The 26,063-nt window shown below is 40.9% G+C and overlaps 1 protein-coding gene across 1 annotated transcript in view; it reads left to right on the forward strand.

Moving 5' to 3' along the window:
- The window catches only part of GAREM1 (GRB2 associated regulator of MAPK1 subtype 1), a 118,322-nt gene that overhangs the window by 12,490 nt on the left and 79,769 nt on the right, over positions 1-26,063 (forward strand). Inside the window, exon 2 of the mRNA XM_018555317.1 lies at positions 19,367-19,507. Coding sequence (XP_018410819.1) covers positions 19,367-19,507 — 141 coding nt within the window. The remainder of the gene's footprint in view (positions 1-19,366; positions 19,508-26,063) is intronic.

Genomic DNA, 26,063 nt, shown 5'->3' on the forward strand with positions numbered 1-26,063 from the left:
TCAATGTTTTAATAAAATGATTGTGTCGCTTTTTGTTTTTAGCCCCTAAGCTTCTAAGTTTGGGTTGAATATAAGGCCTCAACCCCTATACAAGTTAATCTCCTGAGACGGGAGAGGGCAAGGCAGCCTAATCCAAGTTCCTCCCTTCCCATTTTGACATGGCATTGGAAAAACTGTTCAGTACTGAGAAGACTTTCTGTCACAAGGGCAGTTAGATTGTTCCTGCATGTCCAACCATCATCTAGAATGTGGTCGCAGCCAAATGCTGAAATCAAATCTCAGCCATGGAGATATATTGAGAGCTCATTGTTTGAACCAGCCAACAGACTGGCGAGCTTGTCAGAGCAGATCAGTAAAGTACACCCATTACAAGTATATATGGTGGTTAATGGTAAAAATGGTTGAAAATGACTATACTCACTCTTGTATATCTTAGGTGACCGCTGGCAACCCTAAAATATGCAAATAGATGAACTGATGTATTGGAAAATGTATTTACAAAAAAAGGATGACCACATGCTAGACTTGCTGGTTTCAGAATAGTAACCTCACTGGTGGTACAGCCAACTGACTTCCGATTTCTTGTCCCAGAACTGATTTAGATAGCACTCATGCTGACCTTGTGGGAAAAGTCATCACATTTACCTCTGATGGACAAGATTTTGTCAGAACCTGTCTGCAAAATTACACATAAAAACTAAAAGTGCTTTGATTACACACAACACCAGGGCTTGTGGAAAGGGAGAATGATTACACATGAGGAATTAGGCTTGTTTACGTTGTTAGCACCAGATACCGCAGAGTCTGAGGCTGGCACTTTGGTCAGGGACATCTTAAGAAATGACGACAAATATGAAATCATTAGGGCCTCTGTAACCGTATCAACATGTTGGATACATACTTCCAACACAGGTAAGATGCACACTTCTGAATTTGGCTAGGTTTTTTTGTGAATGGTCAATATATTATATTTACATTGAGTACGTATTTGAGCCTTTATTGTATTGTTTACATTTATTTAGTTTTGCCACGCGTTCGATCGCACTGCGGGCGGGGGTGTGTGGAAGTGGTGCCATTGAATACAATGCACCGCAACAGCCCCCCTCCCGCCCCAAAACACGGGCGAAGTTTCACAGCGATTGTGGTGCGTTCCAGCAGCTACTGCTCTGGAACGCACACGCTTTCGGTGTGAACAAGCCCTTATAGCTCAATGTGCACACTAGCCATGGCCATTTCCTGCTCTATGTTTGGGTTATATCAATGGAGGATCACTGTGCTGGGCCTGCACACCACTTATTGTAGTAGTGGCACTCCCATCCAGTATTGGCCTGTCTTTGTATTTGCAAAGTTGCAGCAGAAGGGGCCTGACTTTGCAAGGTGATTTCAAAGTGTTAATTTGGACAATCAGCATCCATCCATATTGTTTCACATCAGTAGTAGTAGTAGTAGTACTAGTACTAGTAGTACTAGTACTAGTAGTCGTAGTAGTAGTACTAGTAATGTTTATTGTTACTCTTGCTGGGAAGTAGCTGAATGTTATCATTGACAATGGTATCATGTTTTTAAATGTCAGCTTCAATGTCAGGTAATCAATGTGTGCTGTCAGAGTAGAACTGTAACCTACACTACTAATGTTTAGAAGGTATTCAATTACTGCCAGCTCACCAATGTCCTAGGTAAGGTTGAGGTTCTACACTACTACATCTATCTCTGTACAACCTTGCGTAGCAGTGGTCACCGGTTATGTTTGCGTATCTTGAGCAGTAAATGTGGAATTGTAATTCTAATATACAGTTAAATGAAAAGTAAAATGGCTTCTTTCTAAAAAATCGACTTAAAGGGAATTTGTGCCCAAGAAATAAGGGACATCAGTTCAGCTGGAGAGTAGTATGTTTTTTCCTAGTGTGTGAGTTCCCAGATTTACAGTATGTTACAATGTAATACTCTTACCTTTTAATAACTCAGCCCCCTAAACTGCTTTTTGGGGTAGCTTCACACCTTTGCCTACATGTTGTACATGTGTTAAGGCACATTAGCAACACTTGTACACCTGTTTTGGGGGGATATACCATTCTTTTCTAATTGACCCTCAGTGCATGTCAGCACTATAAGCAAAGCATTAAATCCTTCAGAACACTGCAATTCATAGATGTGAATATATTTCCGGTAGGTAGGTTTTTGCTGCATTGTGTCCATAGGAAATGAGCAGAGTTGCCACTCTCATGTAGGCTGAGCCTGCTTGCACTACAGTGGGATGAGGGGGCCTGGCTATCAGCATTGTCACTGCTGATTCACAAGACCTATAGCTGGTCAATCAGCACTTGGTCACACCTATTCCTGCCCGCATATTTCTGGACTGACAGCACTGTCTCTATTGCTGAAACCGTCCCACTACGAGCTGCAGTGTCTGGGATGGGGAATGTGAGATACAAATTGAGGATTTGGTCCAGGCAGGGCAGGTAGGAAGTTTTTTGATAAGTTTATGACGTTAGTGTATCGCATAGTAACCGGACTTGGGACTTGTTTAGCCTGTCCTACAGGAGCCTTTAGTTATGCTTCGAAACAGTAAGGGGCATATTTATAAAGCAGTGACATGCACCAGGAAATCACCAGCAGTGACTGTTAAATGTACTGCTTTATAAATATATCACTAAGTGCTCTTTTCCACAAAAGCAGTTGTGATTTTGTACTGTCCCCACAATATGCATTACTTGACATTTCCAAAAAATAGAATACACAGTGTGATGCGCATTGGCACCGTTTACTTGCAAGAACACACCAGATGCTGCGGAAGGGTGCAGTTGGTGTGAACAGGTCCTTACTTGCGTTCTGTTCTGTGGGTGTCATGGATGCAAATAGGGTGAGCCCTTCTTCTTATATATAGAGCTTGTTCTGATGTTTCACATGCAACTTTTGTTTGTGGAAAAGAATCAGTGTGCGCAGAGATAATCAATAGTTTGGTTCTATGCAGATTTCTACATTTTTGGATTCATTTACCACCTGACCAATCCCCTGACTGATGATGCTACATGACAGCCCCGCCCCCACATCTCCTTCTAGTGCTCATGTATGTGACCGGTGCTAGAAGGGAATGAATGACATATGTGCAGCATCTTCCTTAATGATGAGCACATTCCAAGGTGGTGCTGTCTGACATGGAGCACATAGGATAGACAGAGGCATTATTTTCAATCATTTTGTATAATTTTTTGATAAAGCGGTGAGATCAGTTTTAATAGCTAAATTTTGCATTTGGCAGTGGTTGTCCCTGCACACATAAAAAAAAGAAGTGCTTTGAGGGAGATGTTAACCCTAACTAGGGCCGCTGCTAGACCCTGGCACCCAGGGCACGTGCCCCAGGTCTTCTGTAGGCTCGTTGCCATTTCCTGTCTACATGTATGTGCTCCAGCTGAGGTAGCATGTCAGTACGGGTTTCCTGATGGTGACGAGGGTGGGATATGACAGTGCAATGAGCGTCATAACAGCCGCTTGTAGGAATCGGCCCCCGTCTGGAGTTGCGTGTGATCTGGTGACAACAATTGAGAATAATTGAGAGAAAGAGCATTGTCAGCCCATAATAGGAGGAGTCTTCACAAGGACATAATGGCAGGATTACCAGCTTTTGGTTTTATTGAAAGCTGTAGATATACAAAGCGTTGACATGACACCCAAAATCACATGAATATGTTAAAAATAGTATGCACTTTTAGTGATCAGGTTTACATCTACTTTAAGCAGAGTTGTCTGGAAAGGAAAATGAATGTCTGCATTGTTTACATCGGCTTGAAAATGCTATAACCTTGCCTAACGTGTGACACATTTGCAAAGAACAATGGCGTTGTGAAGTTCTATAGTAATCAGTCACAAGTCACCTACCTGTCTTGAATTGTCATCTGATAAAGCTGACATCTGTTTTATACCTCTGGGAAAACTACATTTCAGTAGGCAACACAATTATCGCTGTGAATAGTATTTGGAAGAATATGCAATAAATTTAATGTCTTGTCTGCCTTTTATTCATCTCCCTGCTATTAATCTGTTTGCCAATTATGCGCTTTAACATGACAGTTAAAGCGCCGTGTTTTGACTCTGTAGAGACGGGGTCAAAATTGGAAAAGCATTGGACTAGTCGGAAGGATCAATTACCTGTCCCCTCCCCGCAGGCATGCAGTGGTTCCTTCTGCTAGCACATAGTTCCTGTTGTGCTTGTGGGAGAAACCATTGCTCATAGTGGGAGTAGCAGATAATCACACAACCAGAAGAGTTGAATAGCTGCACCCGGTAAACAGTGTCACGACAGACACGGGCAGCTGGAAAGGTAAGTATACTGTTTTTTACTGTTTTAACTCTGTAATGACAGGGTCTGTGTATGGATACTGTGAGTTATTGTACATAGTTCCTGCATAATGCAAAGTGTGTGGTGATCAGACTATATTTGTTATATTTCTGCTGCCATTAACCCCTTTCTGACTAGAGCGAGCCCATATAGGGCAAAGCAACAGGTTCGCTAATGCAGCCCAACAGGGACTTGCTGCTTGCGCAGGGCTTAGGACTCCCGAATTCCATGCTATCTATGATTATGGTCCAGCAGTGCTTGAAAACATGTAATTGGGTGTTGCTTTTATGGACATTACATTGTTACAAAATGAAACACCACAGGACATAAACTAACATCCTCTCGTGAACCAAAACTCACTATATAGCGGGCTATTGCCCGCTGTATGCTGAGAGTGCCACGACCGGGACGGATCCCGACTGCCAAGTATCGGCACTGGTAACTGAACATCCCTAATTTCATATCGGCATGCAGAGCTGTACACTGGTGTGATTTTTAGTCAAAGGGGATAAAGGTTCACTTTAAAGTACTTGAATGCATTTTTGAGATTTACCTCCTGAGATTATCTGTTGATCTGAACATGAAGTTGATCTGAACATGCCTGGATTTAGTTTTCTGGGTTTGGACTTTCGCCAACCCAGCAAATGAACTGAGCTCAGGGCCACCTGTGTCCTATCAACCACGGACGCTATGTGGCCCGGGTGCTAGTGACCTAGCAACCATTGACACTTTGCGGGCTGCACAGCGTCATTGGTTGCTGGGACAGAGATGGAGGTTTAGTGGGTGGCCAGATCACTTGCCTGTTGGTAGAACTTCAGACATTTTGGGTACAAGTCAAACTCATGGTCGACCCAAACCTGAAGTTCCTCCCTATTAAGGGAATATACAAGGATATGATTAAGAATGTTAATTGGCATCCTTAGCTTGGTCACAGTTTAATTTTAAAATAATCTGTTTAGTTTGATAACTACTGGGAGAGAGTGACTGTGCCCCTTGACAATAGTTTCTGGTGTTTCAATCGGTTGCCTCCTAGAGTAGAAGATTGTGTTCATACCAGTATCAGTGAGAGCTATTTGGACAGTATATGTGTGCTGTATTGTTAAGTAAATTTTATCTGTGTTACCAATTATTACCTCCTATATAAATCAAAAGTTTTAGCATTATTGAAAAGCTGCCATGTATTTAACTGGCAAAAAGACTTATCAGTTGTATTTCTAGGAAACTGATCATGAGGGCAGTATATTTTTCTCTAAGTTGCCTCCTAAAGAGGAGGCAACTTCATGGGGGAGCAAAGAACGTCACAGGTCACACAAAAAAGGGGAAATGTTTACTGTGAGAACAGACACAAGGCTGAGAACCTTTGTTTAGATTTTATAAGGGATGTTCAGATACCAAGTACCGTACTCAGTACAAGTACAGATACTTTTCCGGCTCCAAGACTAGACTAGAGAAAAATTCAAAAGTTACGAGGCAGCTGTCATTTTGTAAGGCCCCATCTACATGGAAATCAGCCGACACGTACAGCTCTGTGCTGCGTGCGTGGCCGCATCGGGCAGCTCCTGGGAAGGACAGGTGCTGTGTGTGATTAGTACGCAGTCCCGGTACTTCTCTATGGGACTACGCGGCTGTATACCCCCCTACACTCACCCGCCCTGCACGTCCGTGTGGGTGAGCGTACTGGTACGCTGACGGGATGGATCCTGTCTGCGTCCGAGCCAGGAAACACGCACCCGCACGTACGTGCACTTGAGGTGAGCGTAGTGGGGTGCATGGCACATAGAGAAGGACAGGGGCTGCGTACTAATCACACGCAGCACCTGTCCTTCCTGGGAATTTTATTGCGGTCTGTGTTTTCCTGGTAACACCTCTCCCTCATTTTTTGTTCTGGTTTCACAAAGACAAAAAGTACGAGGAAAAAGTGACCCCACTGGGTTCACAGATTGCTCAAACTCTTCCCTACTCTATCCACAGCTAAAAAGATTTGTGGTGTTGGGCTCTGATAAAGGAGTAGAGCACCTTTGCCTATTAGACTTCTGCAGTGAAGGAATTTGGCTGTAGGAACGTTTTATATATTATATCATTCTCCCTCTGTTTTAAAGGGACCCTATTAGTATAAAAACATGGAATTTAAAGTTCTTCTCCAATGGCTTCGTTCAAAATTGATAGTTGTCACATTTTATTGGTATAATAGTGCCACTTTATAACATTAATTTCTTAGTCATTTGAAATTACCTAGGCCTGTCAAATAATGGAGAACAAGCCAGATGAAATGCTAGTTAATTTATTGGCAATTACCAAAATGAAATGAGTTTTCTGAAGAGAATGTGCAGTAAATATAAATTGCATAGAAAACTGTCATTTGTAAATACTCACTGGCTCTAATTGTCCATTGAGGAATTGCTCTGCAGTGGTTTCAGAGAATGGAATGCATCTTCTGTCTAATCACAGAGTGGATTAGTGCTGCCATCCAAATGTTCATGTCTTTTTAAAGTAACCCCAACTATGCCTACTGAGTGCTTTTAATTATGGTATTTTTCCACCTTGTTTGTATCCAATTTATAAGAGTTGACAAAATGGGATGTTGCCGTGCAGCAAAAAAAATTTAAGAAAATGGAGAAAAAAAAAACCAGACTGACAAAATTGTAAAATAAAAGGTGCTCTTTCTGCAGTTACACCTCCTCTTCAGTGCTGTGCCTGCAGAAAGTCATCTCCAAGGTCCTCTTGTCTTTCAGATTGAGTGATGTTGGCCATTATTTAACTTCTTACTCTCATGTGAGCCCATGCTGCAATGGACCTGCCCCTTGAGGGTACATTATCACGTTACACAATAATGTAAATCCTGGTGCCTGTGCAGTTCTTGGCCGTGTTCCCGAATGTGAGAGATTTTTCCCTGTTAATGCCTTAAAAAACCTTCTCTCTATCATTAAAAGGGTACTAGTTTTCGCCTTTTTACCCAAGTGCTCTATGCTGGCTACATGCTGTATTGCACATGAGGATTGCTGAGAATGTGTCTGACCAGATCTGCTGATTACTGAGTGCACTGGGTCTAACTCTAGATCCATTTGTGATTCTGACTGTATATCAATTTCTGTGACTTCAATTAGGCTTTAACAACTGATACCAAATTTAAAAAAAAAAGAGTCTTTGTTTATAGCATGTTCATGTACCTACCCTTCTAGACCTTATTCTAGAAAGTAACATAAAATACCCGATTGCTTGAAGAGAGGAGCTGCACATTTTCCTCTTACTGGCCTTTAAAATGGAATGCCAGCTTAATGCAACCCGACAACAATTATAAAACAAACCTTACACACATACATACCTCATACCAGCAATTTTTTATTTAGTCATGGGTCCTCTTCCGCCTCCTCTTCCTCTGGTGGTAGCAGGTGAGGATACTGCAGAGATTGACATTACATTAGCCCAGGTCATTGTGATAATGTACCCTAAGGGTGCAGATCCATGGCAGCATGGGCTCACATGAAAGAAAGAAGTTGAATAATGGCCAAAATCATTCAACCTGAAAGATGAGTTGCTGGACCTCAGAGAGGACTTTCTGCAGTCACAGCACTGGAGCGTAAGAGCACCTTTTTTAAATTTTTAAAAATGCTGGGCAATTGCAATGTTTAAATGTAGTCTAGAATTCTGCCTGAACGTCAGCTGGTCTTGTGCATTACAAGGATTTGTCAACAGTCTCTGTGTCATGAATGGTATTGCCGTGTGCTACGAAAATAGTTTTCGTAGGAACATTTTTTTTTTTTACATCAGGCAGTAGAAACATTTAGCTAAATAAAATGGCTTTATTATAATATAGCTCTCTATAAGTGGTGATTTAATTGGCGGCTGCTGATTCACTTGGCTGATTTCCTGCTGCATACATCAAAAGCTTTTGTTCCACTCATGATAGCAGCCTCGGATGACATGTGCCGCTGTTGTGAAATGTTCCTGTACTAGAAGTATAGAACTCATACTTATTTGCTATTGTAGTCTGAGAAATATTTCCACTGAAAAGAGATTTAAAGTGGAACGCAACATAAACTGTTTTAGTTTTGGATAGAGTGGTGGTTTCAATCCCCCCCCCCCTTCCTCTAGACACAGCAGGAAGTGAGTGGAAATCCCACCCTTGACAGCTGCCACCAGAACAGATATACCCATTGTGAGATTTTTCCTCCCCTTCTCTTCTGGTGCCAAGTATAAAATGTCAGATTTCGCTTTTCTGTCCTAGTGATAAGTGACACTGAGCCTCCTCAATGGAAACCTCACAGAGGAGCAGAAGTTCTGCCCTTCCCCACTCTACCCAAAACCCCCACAGCACAAGTGTTTGACTATTTCCATTTCATAATTTTTTTTGTCAAGAGACTTAAGACTTAAAGTGACAAACTCAGAAGCTAAATCTTAAAAATGCATTAAAGTACCTCAACCGTTATTTGTGTATTACTCGGCTGTAGATCCTCAAATCAGGAAGGACAGTGTCTGCAGGGATTTCAGAGATGATTTGAGGTCCTACAGCTAAGTGATACATTTTTGTTAAATTTAAGGTACATGAATGCATTTTTAAGATTGTAACTCCTGAATTTAGTGTCACTTTAACTATCTGTGAAGTAGGGCTGCACTAATGATTATTTTCATAATCAATTAGCTGGCCGAATATTTTTTTGATTAATTGGATAAAAACAATTTAAATACCATCTTAATGTAAAATAAAATACACATATGCACTGTTACAAACATTACGTTTACTTCAGACTAAATCTGCAAGCACAATTTTTTGCAATCGCACTGCACTGGAACGCACAGCATTGTGGTACTGTGCGGGCGAGCACACTGTGGGTGGGAGGCCCGTTTGGGGTGCCATTGAAATGAATGGCACTGCAATGCACCTCCCGAAGCAGAATGTCGGGCCGAAAATGACTTTTTTTCCTCACCTTTTTATAATTTTCTTTAAATAATTGTATTCTAAGCGCATGGCACTTGAATAGGTTCAGTGAGGAAATGAGAGATGCCAGTGGCAAGATTCTGCAGACGGCAGCTGAATGTAAATACAGCAGGTAGTGGGCTGGCACAATAGTCAGTCTGCTATTGGTCATTTCAAATTGCAGTAGCCAATAGCAGGCTGGCTATTGCACCCGCCCACTGCTTGCTGTGCCCTCTTCCCAGCGTGGAGGCGAGAGCTAGGGGATCCAATCAACTAATCGATAAGGAGAATAGTTGAAAACCTTTGGTTGGTTGCAGCCCTACTGTGAAGTGTAGAAGGAGGAGTGGTTACAATTAAATATGATTCCTTATATTAAAAAAGTACATTTTATGAAACTATGAACCTATTCCTCTCGCCAGCTTCTCTTAAAGTATACATCCACTTTAAACCCTGTAATATGTACTGATACATGTGTTTGCCCTAGGCTTGGGGTTCCACACTTTAAACTATGACTAGTGAGTGGTGAATAGAGCTAGCTGCTCATGTTCAAGGTTCCTACATTGAAACCTCAGTAAGCCTTGATGACAAGGGAGCTCCTCTTTCATTGCCAGCTTCATGAGGTCTTTCAAAAAAGCTGTTCATCTTTCACCTAAGTCACACAGCGATAAGCAGGAAGATCAGGGCAATGCCAAGTCCTACGAGTCAGTCTTACATTTTTTCGCAATCGCAGGTGTTGAAAAGCGGGTGACCTGAGTTTTTAATTGAATAATTCCAAATTGTTGTAATTATTTGCCTTGCGAAATAGTAACAAGCACTCAAGTTTGCAATTAGTACAATGTGCAGCTAATAAAAAAAACAAAAACCTACACAAATGTAAAGAAACAATTTAAAGCATACTACACAGTTGCCAGCTGTCAACCTCCATGAATTTTAGAAATGTCCCGCTTTGTCTTTTTATGTCCATTAAGAGCAGTAAAAGCCATCTTAGTGTTGGTTTCACTTTAAGGCTGTGGGAGTTGAACCTCTGTAGAATGACTGTGGTGTGGTGTTCTGCATACAGCCGTGTTGTTCCCTTGGAAACCCACAATTTAGCATAAAAATGGCCTAGGGAGGAGCAGACCTACAATTTTTAACCAACATAATAACCTTTCCAGCAATATAGTTACAATATTTTAAAGCACAAAAGAACCCTCAAAATGGGTTTCAAATGTATATTTACCTATAATAACACTTTTTATCCAAAGATTGCATGTTGCAAATGGTTTTCTTTGTTGCAGTAAGTTTGATTTTTGTGTAGGCTGTTGCATTGCATTGGCTAACTTATTCCAACTACCATTTCTAAGAATATCTGGATCCGATTCCATTTTGCAGTAATTGAACAGAAATGTATGGCCCATATTCACTCAACAGTGCTTTGCAGTGTTGCACAGCGTACATCTACATGAGTGATTAGAGGACTTTTGTACAAAACCAGACTTATCAAAACCAGAGCCTATCCTGCTCAGTCTGTAATAATAAAATACCTGTTATAATGGCACAAAGTATTTGACAGCCAAATGTGTCCTGTTATTCATTAGGTGCCAAGAACTGCGGTATCTCAAGTGCGTCAAGTCATAGCAACCAAATAAAGGCTTGTGACTGCCCGTTGTGGACTACCGTTTGTGCGTCATCTTTGTGTTACAATGTGATTTTGTATTAGCCTGATACTCAATTATCACCTGCTTCCTTTTGTAGGAAAAAAAAAAGATTAATGAATGGCTGGAATTACTGCCCAGTTTTATAGTACCATCTAGTATAACCAAGCTGAATGTCCCACCTGCATCCATGCACAGTTACACACAGGACAGGAGCCTGTATCTTTGTCTGATGTATTATGTGTCTTTTGAATAGATCCTGCTTGTATGTAGAATCTTTTTCAATGGAGCTATAACAGACAGTGGTGGGAAAAGATAAAGGGGCATGCCAATCCTTCATCAGTTTCAATTTTCCTGTTGGATAGAAAATAAAAGATTTGAGAGTAAGTTTCTAAGGGCATCCTGATTTGGTATTTCTTTCGCTCTTCAAAGCATTCAGGTTTAGAGCTAAGTGAATATGAGACGTGATGTAATCCATTCTTCCTCTATCTTACTCTGTCCCCCTACCTGAAATAACAATTATGTTTTATATTGCCCCAGTAATCCTCCTCCTGAGCTTGTTAACTATGGATAGTGCTTCTCTCTTTTAAACTTCACATTCATGCAATCATCTCCAGTCATCTGTATGTTCGCCTTATATACCTCCCTTCTTCAGGCATCATACAGCTAAATTGCTAGTGCATGTTCTTTTCATATCCTTGGCTGAACTATTGTAACACTCCCCTCTGTGTTCTACCAACAAACAGACTGGCACTTCTCCAGTCCTTCCTTAATCTGCTGCTTGACTCATCTACTTCTGTTCCCACTCCTCAAATACTGCTCTTCTGTCATTCCCTATACTCGCCAATTACTCAATTCAATTAAAAGAAAATTCAGTTTAAACTTCTGACTCTAATCTTCAAAGGTCTCTATAGTCCTTCTACACTCACAGGCTTATTCACAAACGAGTGAAGAGTTTGGAGAAGACAGGAGAAGTGAACAAGGACAACATAGCTGAACTGGAAAGTGAGCTGAATTGGAGAATTTTTCCAAATCAGCTATTTTGCCCTAGATTGTTCACTTCTCCTGTCTTCTCCACACTCTTCACCCTTTTGTGAATAACCCTGATAATAATTTCTGGATACCATCCCAAATTCAACATCTACTTTGTATTAATCTGGGGCTGCAACGAGCGATTTATTTTCATAATCGATTAGTTGGCTAATACTTTTTTGGAGTAATGTCATAATAAAAACATTAAATACTATCCTTACTTTAAAATAAAATACACCAATGGCGTGTTTCAAACCAAGTTTGCTTCAGAATAAAACTGCATGCCTGCTTTCCAATTGCACTGCACTGGAATGCACAGAACTGCTATACCACACATTCTGGTGTGGGCGATCGCACTTCAGGTGGGAGGCCCATTTGAGGTACCATTGAAATGAATGGCATGGCAACTACCTCCCGCACCAGAATTTGCCAGCCCGAAACGGAAAATGACTTTTTCTCCCCCCACTTTTTTAGTTGTTTTTTAAATAATTGGGAGGTTGGCTTTATTTCTTTTCTTCATCATATTTTTTTAAACTATTTTTCAAATTTATTTTTAATTATCTTATTTTTAAAAATGTTCTTTACAGTTAGAGGCTTTGGGGAAATATCAGGGGGATCAAAATCTCCTTTTTTTGCAGCCCCAGAACTCAATGAACAGGAAGCACTCAATACAGAGACTTACTATCTCCTCGATTTTATGAATGATCATTATCTGTTTACTATATCCACGATCATGAATGAACATGAAGTGATGTAGAGCACTTCGTGTTCATTCATAATTGGGGACACAGTATCTGAAAACAATGTCCTTAGTTATTTACAAACATCGTAGTAATCAATACTAATCACTGTGATGTTTAAATATTACAAGGAGGGAACAATCCGCAATCCTTTCACAGGTTTGGTGGAGCTCGCCTCACCGCTGGGCACCAGTTGCAGGGGTCTTTATCCCCTCTCAACCCTGCTGGTAACAGCAGGGATTGGAGGGGGCACAGAGTCCCTTAAACACCGACTCCCAGCGCAGAGGAGAGAACTAAGGGAACCCAGACCAACTAATCGATAATGAGACTCGTTGACAACAATTCTCATTATCGATTAGTTGGTTTCAGCCTTATAGGATTCCTTTTTATCTTTTATAGTCTCCTCCACTTTAGTTGCTTCCTCATATTCCACACATCTAGAACTTTTCACTAACTGCTGCCTCTCACTCAAATTACTCCACACATGCTGGGTACCACTCTCCGTCCCTTGAAACCTTACAATGCACCTCAGAGCCACCACTTCACACAAGTATAGCATGTGTCGTAAAGTGTTACTAAACCCAATGGTTAAAAATAGCATGGCCACACTCACACCGCTGGTTCCTGCAGCGATCCTCCGTCCCGAACTTCCTGGTTGCGGGGCAGGAGATTGAGGACAGAGGAGCCATAGGCTCCTTTTGCCATCAACCTGTTGGGTGGAGAGAAGGTGCATGGCCTGCTGCAGGGCTTTGTGTGTCTTTGGACATACACAGCCACTGCGGGAACACGCACACACGAGTGCCTCAACAGCAGCTGCTTAGCTGCTGGTGGCAACCGTGCATGGGTCAGCGGACACAGTAATGTGGGGACCCACTAGAAAACAAGTAATTTAAGATTTAAAAAAAAAAACAAGAACAGATTTGGACACGGTCTGTGCCTTCCTTATATACAAAGAAAAACCATGAAAGGTTTAATGTCACTTTAAGTTCACTGAAGTCAGATTGTTGAAAGATACATTCCTATGAGATATCCAATAACTGCACTTTACACCAGGGCTCAAAATTTCAAGTCCTGAGCTACTAGCCAGGCCTTAAGAGTTACTCGCCACCAGTTGCCCCACCTAACCCCAACCCTGCCTCGGCCTTAACTCCGCCCCTAAACCCACCCTCTTAAATACACCATTCTCTTTTGTTTTTATCAACAATTCCAAGGGCTTAAAGTGGATCAATTGGTAAAATTCATACTTCACATGAATCAGTATAGCAAGTGTCACCATTACCAAATTGCATTTTTTGTTTTTGTTGTAAAAGATTGACTGATTCTTTCTTGATAAGAATGAAGAAAATCCTGCTTCTAAACTTGTCTGTAGAATTGGCTAGACTTTTTTGCATAGTAGACAAAATCTAGGGAAGAGGAATCGTATACAAGGGTGAGTGCAGCAAATAGTACTTTAATAGTCATCGTAATTCTTTGCTATATCCGATCTCACTGTGACTTTTTTTTTTCCTTTTACCCTTTACTGTTTAATTTCAGCTGGACAGGACACTGATTAGTTTAGATCTGCATATTAGGTGAGATGGCTTAAAGCTTAACTGCAGGCAGATGTAAAAGAAGCACATTGATAGAGTTATGTATTCATACATATTAAATTATTCATTAATAAATTATTGAATGCATTTTTAAAGTGAAACTAGTGTCTGAATTTGACTTGGTATTTGCTACTTGCATTCCTCTGTAAAGCAACAATCAGACTCTGAGAAAGAGGGCCAGAACATGCTGAAAAGACAGAGCAGAGGGATGGCTTTATCATTCTACTGCTGCTCTTTCACTGTTCAGCACACTGGGGATGTAGAGATGACACCTCTGTATATATTAACTGTAACATATGCCGTATGCCTGGCTGTACTTTGTGATTAGGGTTGTGTAGACCTCAGGATGCAAATCGTTTGACAGGTGACTCCACCCCCTGCTATGTATTTCACCATTGTATTTCAATGTTTACCGGGGATGTCAGCTTTAAAATAAATCACAAATGTGGTCAACTAAGCATATCATAAAAAATACATGTGAGGTTACCTGCAGTAAAAACCACATGTCAGAATTAGTAGTTCCAATAATATAGACACCTGAAATGATCTCCAAGTTTCATATTTTCCTGTAAAAAGCTCAACTCTTCGCTAGCCCTCTTTTGTGACTCTAGGCGATAATTTTCTCTGATCTCTCATGCTCTCTCCCTCCTTTTTGTGGTTACAGGGCAGTCAATTCTCTTGAATGCTTGTGATTGTATAAGTGTGTGTGTTGGGGTTGTTCACTTTTTTTTGTTATTATTCTTGTTGTTTTTGTTCTGATTTTATTAGTTAAAGCTTTTTTCCCTTTAAAGCTTCAACTCATTCCCTGCTTACTACCAAGCTTTCCTACTTTCTTTTAATGTGATTGGTGGCTTTAGTGACTAGTAGGTTGACTTAGAACATGGGATTAAACAGGGCCATTTTAATATGGAGAATGCAACAGGAGGAGCTGGAACATTCATGGAGTATTCAAGATTTAGAAGACACCAAGGGTTGACTCGGTCAACCAGGCTCTATCTATAAATAATACATCACCTTTAGGTAATCTGACCCTTTCACCCCTTCATGACTGAGGCCTTTTTTTCATTTTTTTGTACCCATGTTATATTCCACATTTTAGGCCTGAAAATTACTTAAAACCCCCCAACATATTAAAGTTTTTATTAAAAGTGTTCACAGTGCCACCGATCTCCGCTGTCTGGCAAGATTTACTGGCCTCAAAATATTTCTAGCATTCTATGCCTGGTCCTCCACTGTGCGCTGTGATTTCAATAGACGAGGAGAGACACTGTGGAGGTAAATGCACACAGCTGTGAACTTGCATATTGGACAGACACTGTGGGACTTAAGAAGTCTGCGCTGGATCAGAGACCGGCACCAGCACTGGAGGGACTCCTGAAAACTACTGGAAAGAAGAAGATGATCGGATCAAGAGGCATCACTTAAGTTTCGTCCTTAAAGTAGCATTGGAGGGGGGGGGACACAAGTGTGACTTTAATGTCACTTTAAGGGTTAGGGCACTGCACCTGGTCTAATCAGAGAACATCTAGTATTCATTAAGAAAGATACATGCATCCTCTGAATGACTGCTACACTCAGCAAGTGACTCTGTGGTAGGAATTTATCAAAGCAATTGCGACAGTTTTAGCCTCTTAGAAAAAAAAATTTATGTGCAAATCTGTCTTTTAACATGTGCCCCTGTTTTGAACTGAGCTTGCACTACTTTTCCAACTGCACGTGTTTTGGACCTGTTTTCATCTGCACTTGTTCTGCGGCTGTCTGAAACTGGAGCATCACCTAAGAAAACAATTGCAACTCAAGAAGTCCCCATGACCACTTCTTCAAGAAGCGACAGTTACAATTTATGCCTGGAATTATGAGTCCTCCTTCCTGTAGTCTATTTAACCTAATTCATGAACAACTTTACACTAGCAACATAAATCTGGTGCAAAGTGCGTCAATTATATTCCGTGCAAGTTCAAATACTCGCAATTGCTATGATAAATTCCCACCACTGTATTTAAATGCACACAAACATTGTACTAAGTTGGACCAATGTAAATATACAAGTTGAAGTGCTGCTTTTGAAGCTCATCCCTTAGAACTGAAGATGAATGGGACATACAAAAATTTTACTTGTTATCTTTCTATTTACTAGGGATGCACCGATACCGGTATTTTGGTACCGAGTACGAGTACCGATAATTTTTTCCCGGTACGCCGTGTAATGACGCAACACTCTGCTTTCTGATTGGCTGGGGGCCTGTCTCCATGCTCCCTCCTCATGAGATGAGGAGGGAGCATGAAGCCAGCTTCCCGGCCAATCAGGAAACTGGGCAGCGTGTAATGACGCGCTGCCTGGCTTCCTGATACAGGAAGTACTCGTGCTAGGCAGTGGAGCATTTGGGCAAAAAGGGGAACTCGCTCAAATACACGGTATCGGCACCGATATCGATACTAGTAACGGTGGATCCCTACTCCAATTCCTTACCCACCATCAGGACTCCCCAGGTGTTGGTCTAATAGGTGCGCCTCCACCTTGGAATGTAGTAGTATACGAACAGACCGCGCTATCTAGAGATTTCCAATAGTTCAGGCTTTAGTGAAAATCACAGCAAATCCAGTGTAACAGTGTATGCAACAGCAAATACCAGCACCGCAAACCCCCAACCAGCTACAACCTCTCACATGTTTCACCCGTAGGCTTATTCATATGAACACATCTATGAATAAACCTACAGGTGAAACACGTGAGAGGTTGTAGCTGGTTGGAGGTTTGCTGTTACATACACTGTTACTGGGTTTGCTGTGAATTTCAATAAAGTCTGAAGTATTGGAATCCTCTGGATAGTGCAGTCTGTTCGTATACCACTACAGTGACCATAAAATGCTGATGCTTTGACTTATTTCCGCTGCAAAATCCGTGAATGTGTCTTTATACCTACTTTTGGATTCATAGTTTCAAATATTTTTGTGGATGTGCACCTGGCCACCTCCTGGACTTCAAAAAGACTATGCATTCATTCCCTTTTTAACAGAATGCAGCAGGAAGTGACCCAATGTTTTCCAGCCTGTTCATACAAACATTATCACAGAGTTTGTTTTAGAAGTGATTGACATTTCTGTTCTGCATACGATTTCAATATTTTAGGAACAATATACCATTGAAAGAGTTATTCATTAGTTTGTCCTTTTCTTCCCTGAGAAACCTACAGTAGATTTTTATGAACTAATATATTACGCTCTGTCAGGCTTTGCCATAATTGGATTTTATATTTATCCAGTTTGAATGTGTTTCAACCAGCTTGAAGCTGATCGAACCAATGATGAGTCTTTAGATCTGTAAGTTGTACAGCCAGCGATGAAATATATGGTACATAAGATAACACAAAAACTCTGAGCATTAAAGAGTTAAGACACAATGTAGTTAATAAATCAGTATCCATAGCCTTGTGCACTGGCGTCTGGTTCATATGTAAACTATTATGTTTAATGTTTATTAGGTTAATGCCTGATCTCTTTTTGAAGCCTTGACCCTATTTCACCATACTCCTTTCACTGTGTTGTTTTAATATGATTTTATTGAACGTTGCTTTACACATACACAGATAACAGGCTAACGGCATACAATGTTGTGTACAGTGTTGCTGATGCATAACTACATATAAAGTCCAGGGCTATTTTGTCACTTGAACCTGCATGACATCATCATGTGAGAATAGTTGGCAGTTAACATATCGGCATTCCAAAGTCAGCCGCACTGTCTCCTAATAATTATGTTTTTTTCCCTATGGTTGCACATAACACAGCTGCAGTGGTAGTTGCACTTGGATAATGCAGATTATTCTGTTAATATCAGACCATTGTCCACTTTATTTAGCATATTTTATATAGTGAAAATGTGACTGTTGCAAAGCCATCCTATCACTAAACTAAACGTACACATAAAAGATGTACCTGTAAAGATTAAAGTGAGTATTACCTCTCCTGCTACCCATACCACCGAATTCCAATCCAATCCAGAGGAATTGCTGGCCAAAGACTTTAGAGACTGACAGTAGTAGTAGTAGTAATCTCCTGGTCCTCAACAGCATTCAGTGGTTTCCTGCCGTTCACCTTTACCACAATAGAGGACTCGGTAGCGGCATGGAGGTTGGCGGTGAATACGCTAAACGCTGCAGGTGAATAGGAGATTAACACTCCCATAAGTGATAGTTTGTAAAGACTTCAGCTAGTAATGTCTCTGGATTAAAGTGGAATTTAGTGGTGCGGGAGGCAGCAGAGGTAATCTCTTTCTTTTTTACAAGCACATCTTTTACTGGCACATTTAGTTTGGCATCGAGGTTGCTTTTAAGGGTGGCTTTACATTACGTTGTGGTAACATGCGCGTTGCCACAGCCCTTGGTAATGCGCGAGCAAATATAATAACGCTTTTCACTCCCATTTCTCCACTCTTGGCAGCAGCTATAACACTCGCAAAGTAGCAAGTGTAAAAACATAATCGCTTCAACAGCCATACCTTCCTACTCTAAGTGATCACCCTTACCGGCCCCTGTAGTCTGTTAAAAATAAAAACGGGTTTGTTTCGTTTTTGTTGTGTTTTGGTGCATTGGCGTCCCAGTCATAATTATTGTAAATGTAAAGTAAAGTAAAGCAAGGCAATGCAACGCAACGCACATATATGAAGGACGCCTAGAGGTTGGTCCCTATAGCTTCTCTAAAGAAATGACAATGGAATTTGCGTATTAGAACATCTTTGGATTCTAAAAAGCCCCCCTCACACCTCAGCAGTGCCATTTATCACCACATTTACATTAACGGGTATATATATATAATTTTTTATTTTTATTTTTTTTATGTGCCCCACCACAACACTTGTATGCTTGTAGTATTGGGCAACGCATGTGCTTTTGCACAGTGCTTTGAGGTACCCTTTAAAATTAATGGCAACACACCTGGCCGTTGATCTGCAGTTATTTCAGCATGTGAATAACTGAATTAGTAGTATCATTGTCATTTGATTGTGGTGGGTCTCCTCAAATGCTGAATGCACTTTGTCTGTACTTTGTATTTTACATGTACCCCTGCTACCAGTTGTGATATTCTTTGTCTTTAAAGAGATGTTTAATTGTATTTTCTAGGAGAGAACATTGAAGGTCTCCGGGAGAATGATTATCTCTTGATACACTCATGCCGGCAATGGACCACGATCACAGCTCACAGTTTGGAAGAGGGGCATTATGTCATAGGCCCAAAGATCGAGATTCCTGTACACTATGGAGGTATGCCACGCTTCTTTCACAGCAGCGTGTACTTGTGTTATCTAAACACCCCGGGTGCAGCCATTTTGTATGAACAGATGTATCAGTAAGAATTAAGCCTTATGCCCAAACATGAGCCTCCAAATACATCTGCATCATTTTCTCCAATAATATTTAGAGGGATAGTATTCTGATTAGATAGCAAATGTCTACAGGCATTTTAACGTAGCCGGTAGTTTAGGTTTAAATATTCTAAGAGAGAAAGAGTGGCGTATCCCTCTCCAGTCAGATTCTACACTATGTGTAATCCACTCTCCCTGACTTTTAGGTCAGTTTCAAAACAGCTTCTACTTTCTGAGCCTCCAGCTAATATTCTTGCTTAGAGCTTGCCATCTGCTGGCTGAAAGTACTAAAATCTGAAATATTTGTAAGTAATATTTTCTATTTATTGATTAAGAGGATAAAATAATCAGATAGTACCAATTTGTTCCTATGTTTGTTTATAAACCTCCTTGCGGATATCATTTGCACTATGCAAAATTACAGTATATATTGATTCATTGATTTGGCTTATATTGTTTATCTTAATCATGATTTCATTTTGTCTTATCTATTGAATAAAAAGTGGAAAAAATACATGTTTTATTTTTGTTAGTCTAGAACATAAATAGTTTAACCTCCCTGGCGGTCTGATTATGCAGGATTTTAGCATGCCAAAGCGGTACATTGTTTTTCATGGCAATTTGTTGTTTTATATTGTAGGCCTGTAATTCTTAATAAATCTTAGGAATAACTCACCTAAATCTGTGCAAACAAGAGTCCAGTAGACATCCCGGGTATGATAAAGTTGGAAACACGAAATTATAATATAAGAAATAATTATAAGAAATTATAATAATTTAAAAAATGGTCCAGTAAATGGGAATTCTGGGGCGCTGCCTGATCCGTACCACAGTAAATAGAGTACAGTAAAAGTGCAGGCAGGGCACTGGAGAAAGCTCTAGGGACAAAATTGAAGTGAAATAGTTTGATAAATTATATATATAATTATAGCAGATTACATTGTATTGTGTGTATTGTGTGTATTCTGTGTAAATGTCATGTTTGCACTTTTGAATTTCCCGCCCGCTCCACCCCCTGCTGTGACGCCTGAAAACGAAACAAAGCCGAATGCCGGCATCGGCCGGGCGCACACAGCAGAGGACACCGCAGGGACAAGGCAAGTTACACCTTTTTGCGCAATCCCGAGTGTGGCTCGGGGTTACCGCTCTTGGTACTGAAAATGAACCCCGAGCCACACTCGGGAATACCGCCAGGGAGGTTAATAGATAAAGAACACAGTTCTTTTGACTAAAATGGGAAAGCCCTTGCATTAATACAATGGAAATGCTTGAAGAACAACTCTGGTCTAATGTCTGTTTTTAAGTAGTACACCTTATGAAGTAGAGGGAATCAGTGGGGGAAAACCCTATTATGCCTTTATGTAAACCTTTTGAAAAGCCCAATCTCATTCAGGGCACATGTAAAACTCTCACTGTTGCATGTGATAGGGCAGCTTAATATGACAATGCGGCAGACAAGTATTAGTAAAAACTGGTCTATATTGCATACATTTGTACATATACAGTATGTCAAGAGTTCAAAACTTTTTAAACAAAGGGCCGGATCACTGTGCTTCAGACTTCGGGTTAGGGGCTGCCTGGGCAGTGGGAGTGGAAAATGCCCCAATGTCAGTGGTCAGTTGAAGTCAAAATATAACCTAGCACCTGTGGTCAGTGGGAGAAGAAATATTGCCGTGTCAGTGAAAGGAATAGTACACCATGGTTGGTGTCTCTGAAAGGGATAGATCCCCACCCTTAGTATTAGTGGAAGGAATAATGCTCCATTATTGGTGTCAGTTTGAGGATTAGTGCCCCATTGTTGGTGTCAGTGGGAGGAATTGATCCCCATCAATGGTATCAGTGGAGGGATTGTGCCCCACTAATGGTATCAGTAGAAGCAAATGCATCCCATCACTGGTGTTTGTAAAAGGAATAGTGCCTGATTGTTGGTGTCGATGGGGGAAATAGTGCCCCAAGGACTGAATAAAGGCAACCAAAGGACCATATCCAGCCCTTGGGCTGCAGTTTGAGGACCACTGATATATGTAAATGCCATTCGCCATCAAGCTACTTAGGAATAGCATGAAATAAAAGTTACACAACCAGCTTGTTGCAAACATAAAGACTTTATTTAGGAAAATAATTTATGCGATGCTTTTTTTAGTAGGGACAATAAAATAGCACATACGATACAACATATTATGGTTTTCTTTCTCTCTACAATTGCACATTTTATACAGTGCTTCTTCCTCAGCAGTCAGTAATTTATTTTGTTTCAGTCTTCTCTGCAACATTTTATGCAGTAATGACATTTGACATGCTTGGACATTGCCTGCCGCTATCGGTGTGTGGCATACTATTAAGGCTTCTCCATTGTCTGCCATGTTTCATTAATATCACCATTTGAGCTCCCCGTGTGGGACGTTGACTTGGGAAAATAGACCTGTATTATTATCATGAGAGGGTTATTTTATTCACATCTCTGTTTTCTGCAACCTAAATTAAAAGAGAGCAATGTGGTGATAGAGTGCATATCTGATTCTTAAGATAAAAAGTAATAAGTAAAAAACACGCGTGTTTTGAATAATAAGCAACACAAATATTACAAACGTCAATAAACATATTCCTTTTAAGATAAACCCCCCTTAGAGAAGTATTGGAGCTGCTGTTTTACCTGGCTGTTATCCAAAGCTGGAACCAGTATACATATCAGGAAAAAGAGGTAACATCATACACACACATCCAATATTACTTAAGAAAAGCTGGCCCAAAGACTCAAAAAAGGCACCATGTGCAATAGAGACACTCAGCATGTTAAAATTGTTTCCAGCTGTGATGCATGTGCCGAGCTATAGCACATCACTCAATACATTAAGTGGTAGCGAGGCTATGGAGATTGTTCTCTATGGTGTACCACAGCTGCTGTGCATGCAGCGCAGCACAAAAAACAAAAGATTGCATTTGCTTTTTTCATCCTTTTCAGAGGTCAGGTCACCTTGTGTACCTCTGTGGTAAATACATTTCAGAAGAACAGCAGATGTCTGCAGTGGATCATCTCTTCAAGCCTCATCTCTTTACGTACTTGCATGCAAAGGTTAGATACTTATTTGTTTATAGGAATCCTGTAGTAAGGAAGAATGGAGGCTGCCATCACTGATCCCTCTTTCTTATAATGCTAGGTCACTGCCCCTCATTCAATCAGAGAATACTTAGTATTCCTTGCTAAAAATACTAGGACTCCCCTGCATGGCCATTGTGCTGAGTGAGCAATCCTCTGTGTTTTCTCAGCTTTTACTGCAGTTTATTAATGGCCCTAGAATTATTGCTTGGGCTCTGGCATACGTTGTGATATGCAACAAGTGCAGTGCAATGGGCGCAATCATCGTTTTCACACGTAGGTGCACCCGATGCATGCCTGCGTGTGAATGTGGGGGTGGGGGACTTAAACTCATTTATTTGTGGCTTAATTTTTTTTTTTTTACATTTAACTTTATTATCACATAGTGGGGCTAACAAGCCCCCTATGTGATATCAAATTACAGTGACAGTTCCTCTTTATGGAGGCATCACGGATCTTTAAGACCCCTAATGTCACCCAGGGACCCCAAAAGAAGCTGATGAAGCAGAGATCTGTTTTAAATGTTGACAGTTTCCTGCTCATGCGTGAGCACAATTACTTTTTAAAACGACAACCCGCATTTTGAAGGCTCCCGTCTGGCCGTATATATATATATATATATGCCTGCTGGTTGGAAAGCGGTTAAAGGTCTCAAGGCTTGAGTGGTACATTGTATGTTGTCCCTAGTCCCCCTAGTCTGTCCTAAATCTGCACATTGCCATTTATTCCAAGCAATAAAAGCTGCCTATATAATTCTATTAATACTCCTGCTCCAAAGAAAAAGCTAGAGGTAGAAGGTAGAAGGTAGAAGGTAGAAGGTAGAAGGTAGAAGGTAGAAGGTAGAAGGTAGAATAGTATCATACTATAGACATATACAGTGACAAAAATAATTTTCTAGCTGCAGATTTTGTAGCTTTGCTCATTTACAAAGAAATTAAAGGTCTATCATTTTTATCATGGGTTTATTTTAAATGATATAGGCAGAATATCAACCAAAAATCCAGAAAAAACACGATACAAATGTTATAAATTCAGTCGCAGTTCAGTGAGTAAAATAAGTATTCGATCCCCTAGCAACCAACAATAATTCTGGCTCCTCCCACAGACTGGCTGGTACACAGATTAGTCCTGTCATTTTAAGAAGGTGCTCCTAACGACAACTCGTTATGCATGTAAAAGACACCTGTCCACAGAATCTCTTTCTTCCATTCAAACCTCACCACCATGGGCAAGTCCAAAGAGTTGTCAAAGGGCATTAGGGACAAGATTGTAGACCTGCACAAGGCTGGAATGGGCTACAAGACTATCGGCAAGAAGCTTGGTGAGAAGGAAACAACTGTTGGAGCGATTCGCAAATGGAAGTAATACAAAATAACCATCAGTCGCCCTCGGTCTGGAGCTCCATGCAAGATTTCGCCTCATGGGGTAAGGATGATCATGAGAAAAGTGAGGGATCAGCCCAGAACTACACAGGAGGAACTTGTGAATGATCTCAAGGCAATTGGGACCACAGTCACCAAACAAACCATTGGTAACACAATACACCGCCATGGATTGAGATCCTGCACTGCCCGCAAGGTCCCCCTCCTCAAGAAGGCACATGCAGAGGCCTGTGTGAAGTTTGCCAATGAACAACTAAATGATTCAGAGGATTGGGAGAAAGTGCTAAGTCAGATGAGACCAAAATTGAGCTCTTTGGCATTGACTCGACTTGCCGTGTTTGGAGGAAGAAAAATGCTGACTATGACCATAAGAACACCATCCCTACAGTCAAGCACAGAGGTGGAAACATTATGCTTTGGGGCTGTTTCTCTGCTAAAGGTACAACCCATCTTTGCCGCATTGAGGGGCGTATGGACGGGGCCATGTCTTGTAAAATCTTGGATGAGAACCTCCATCCCAGCCAGAACACTGAAGATGGGTCATGGATGGGTCTTTCAGCATGACAATGAGCCAAAACATACCACCAAAGCAACAAAGCAGTGGCTCAAGAAGAAGCACATTAAGGTCATGGAGTGGCCTAGCCAGTCTCCAAACCTTAATCCTATAGAAAATGTATGGAGGGAGCTAAAAATTTGAGTTGCCAAGAGACAGCCAAGAAGCCTTAAGGATTTAGAGAAGATCTGTACAGAAGAGTGGACCAAAATCCCTCCTGAGATGTGTGCAAACCTGGTAACCAACTACAAGAAACGTCTTACCTCTGTGCTTGCCAACAAGTGTTTCTCCACCAAGTACTAAGTCATGTTTTGTAGAGCTGCAGCTAACGATTATTTTCAAAATCGATTAGTTAGCCGATTATTAAGTTCGATTAATCGGTTAATCAGATAAACAATAAAATAAATTTTAAAAAATGGCTCCAGTGATGGACTACTAGTTTGTATTGAGATTGTAGTCCATCACAGACTTGGGGATCAAATACACTTAACTCAGGTGTTATACTAATTCACTCAACACTTTCTGGTTTAGTTACATCCCACATCTCCATATTGGCTTATCACAGGGGCAGTAGAGAGGCACAGGGTGAGCAAAGCTTAGGTTAACCTTGTTTGTCCCGAGTAATCACTTTATGTGCCAAATGTTTTACCAACTTAATATCTCTTTTACGGATCTGCTGTGTGTAAAGGCTGGAACAGCTGTGAGTGGATCTGTGGGTTGATCTGAGTGGGTTGTTAAAAACTTGTTAAGACTGGTTTGATTAGTTAATGCTTTTTAATAGGTGTTCATTACTCGGCTGTATCCTGTTATTAAACAGGATGGTATTGCTAATGTACAGGGCTTGCTACATTTTTCCGCTCACTCCTTCATTGTTATGCAACATATTTATAAGTCAGAGGCACTGCCCACGTGAAAGGATATTTATTTTCTTCTAGACCGCCATGGCAATTCTCTTGTATAAAAGCCTGTAGAAGTGTACAAACCTCATACAGAATAATTGTGGTAAAGTATTTGTTTTATCTCTTGCATTGATGTACTACTAACCTATTACACAGAGCTGGAGTACAGTCAAAAGAACCATTTATAGCTTTCTGCTGCAGAGGAGCTTACAATTTAATTTAGGGCCAGGACACCAGCACTTCAGGGATGGAGTGCTGACCACTTAGTAGTTTAAACTCGGATTTAAAGCTGAACTATGGGGAGATTTCAGAACTATCCTTGCGGCCCCCCCCCCACCCCCACCGGATTGCAAGGATTAAATGCTTGGCTTTGTCTAGGGTGCCATTAAAAAGCAGTTTTAGTGACCTTATCCCTTGGTTCATTGAAAGCTGGCTCTCTCCTCTTCGTTCTGATGCCCTTTGTACGTACATTGTACGTGATGATGTCAGATTGACGATCCAGAGAGTGCTGAAGAGCTTTGGTG

Source organism: Nanorana parkeri, unplaced genomic scaffold (assembly GCF_000935625.1).
Source record: "Nanorana parkeri isolate BGI_ZX_2015 unplaced genomic scaffold, ASM93562v1 scaffold191, whole genome shotgun sequence".
Lineage (NCBI taxonomy): Eukaryota > Metazoa > Chordata > Amphibia > Anura > Dicroglossidae > Nanorana > Nanorana parkeri.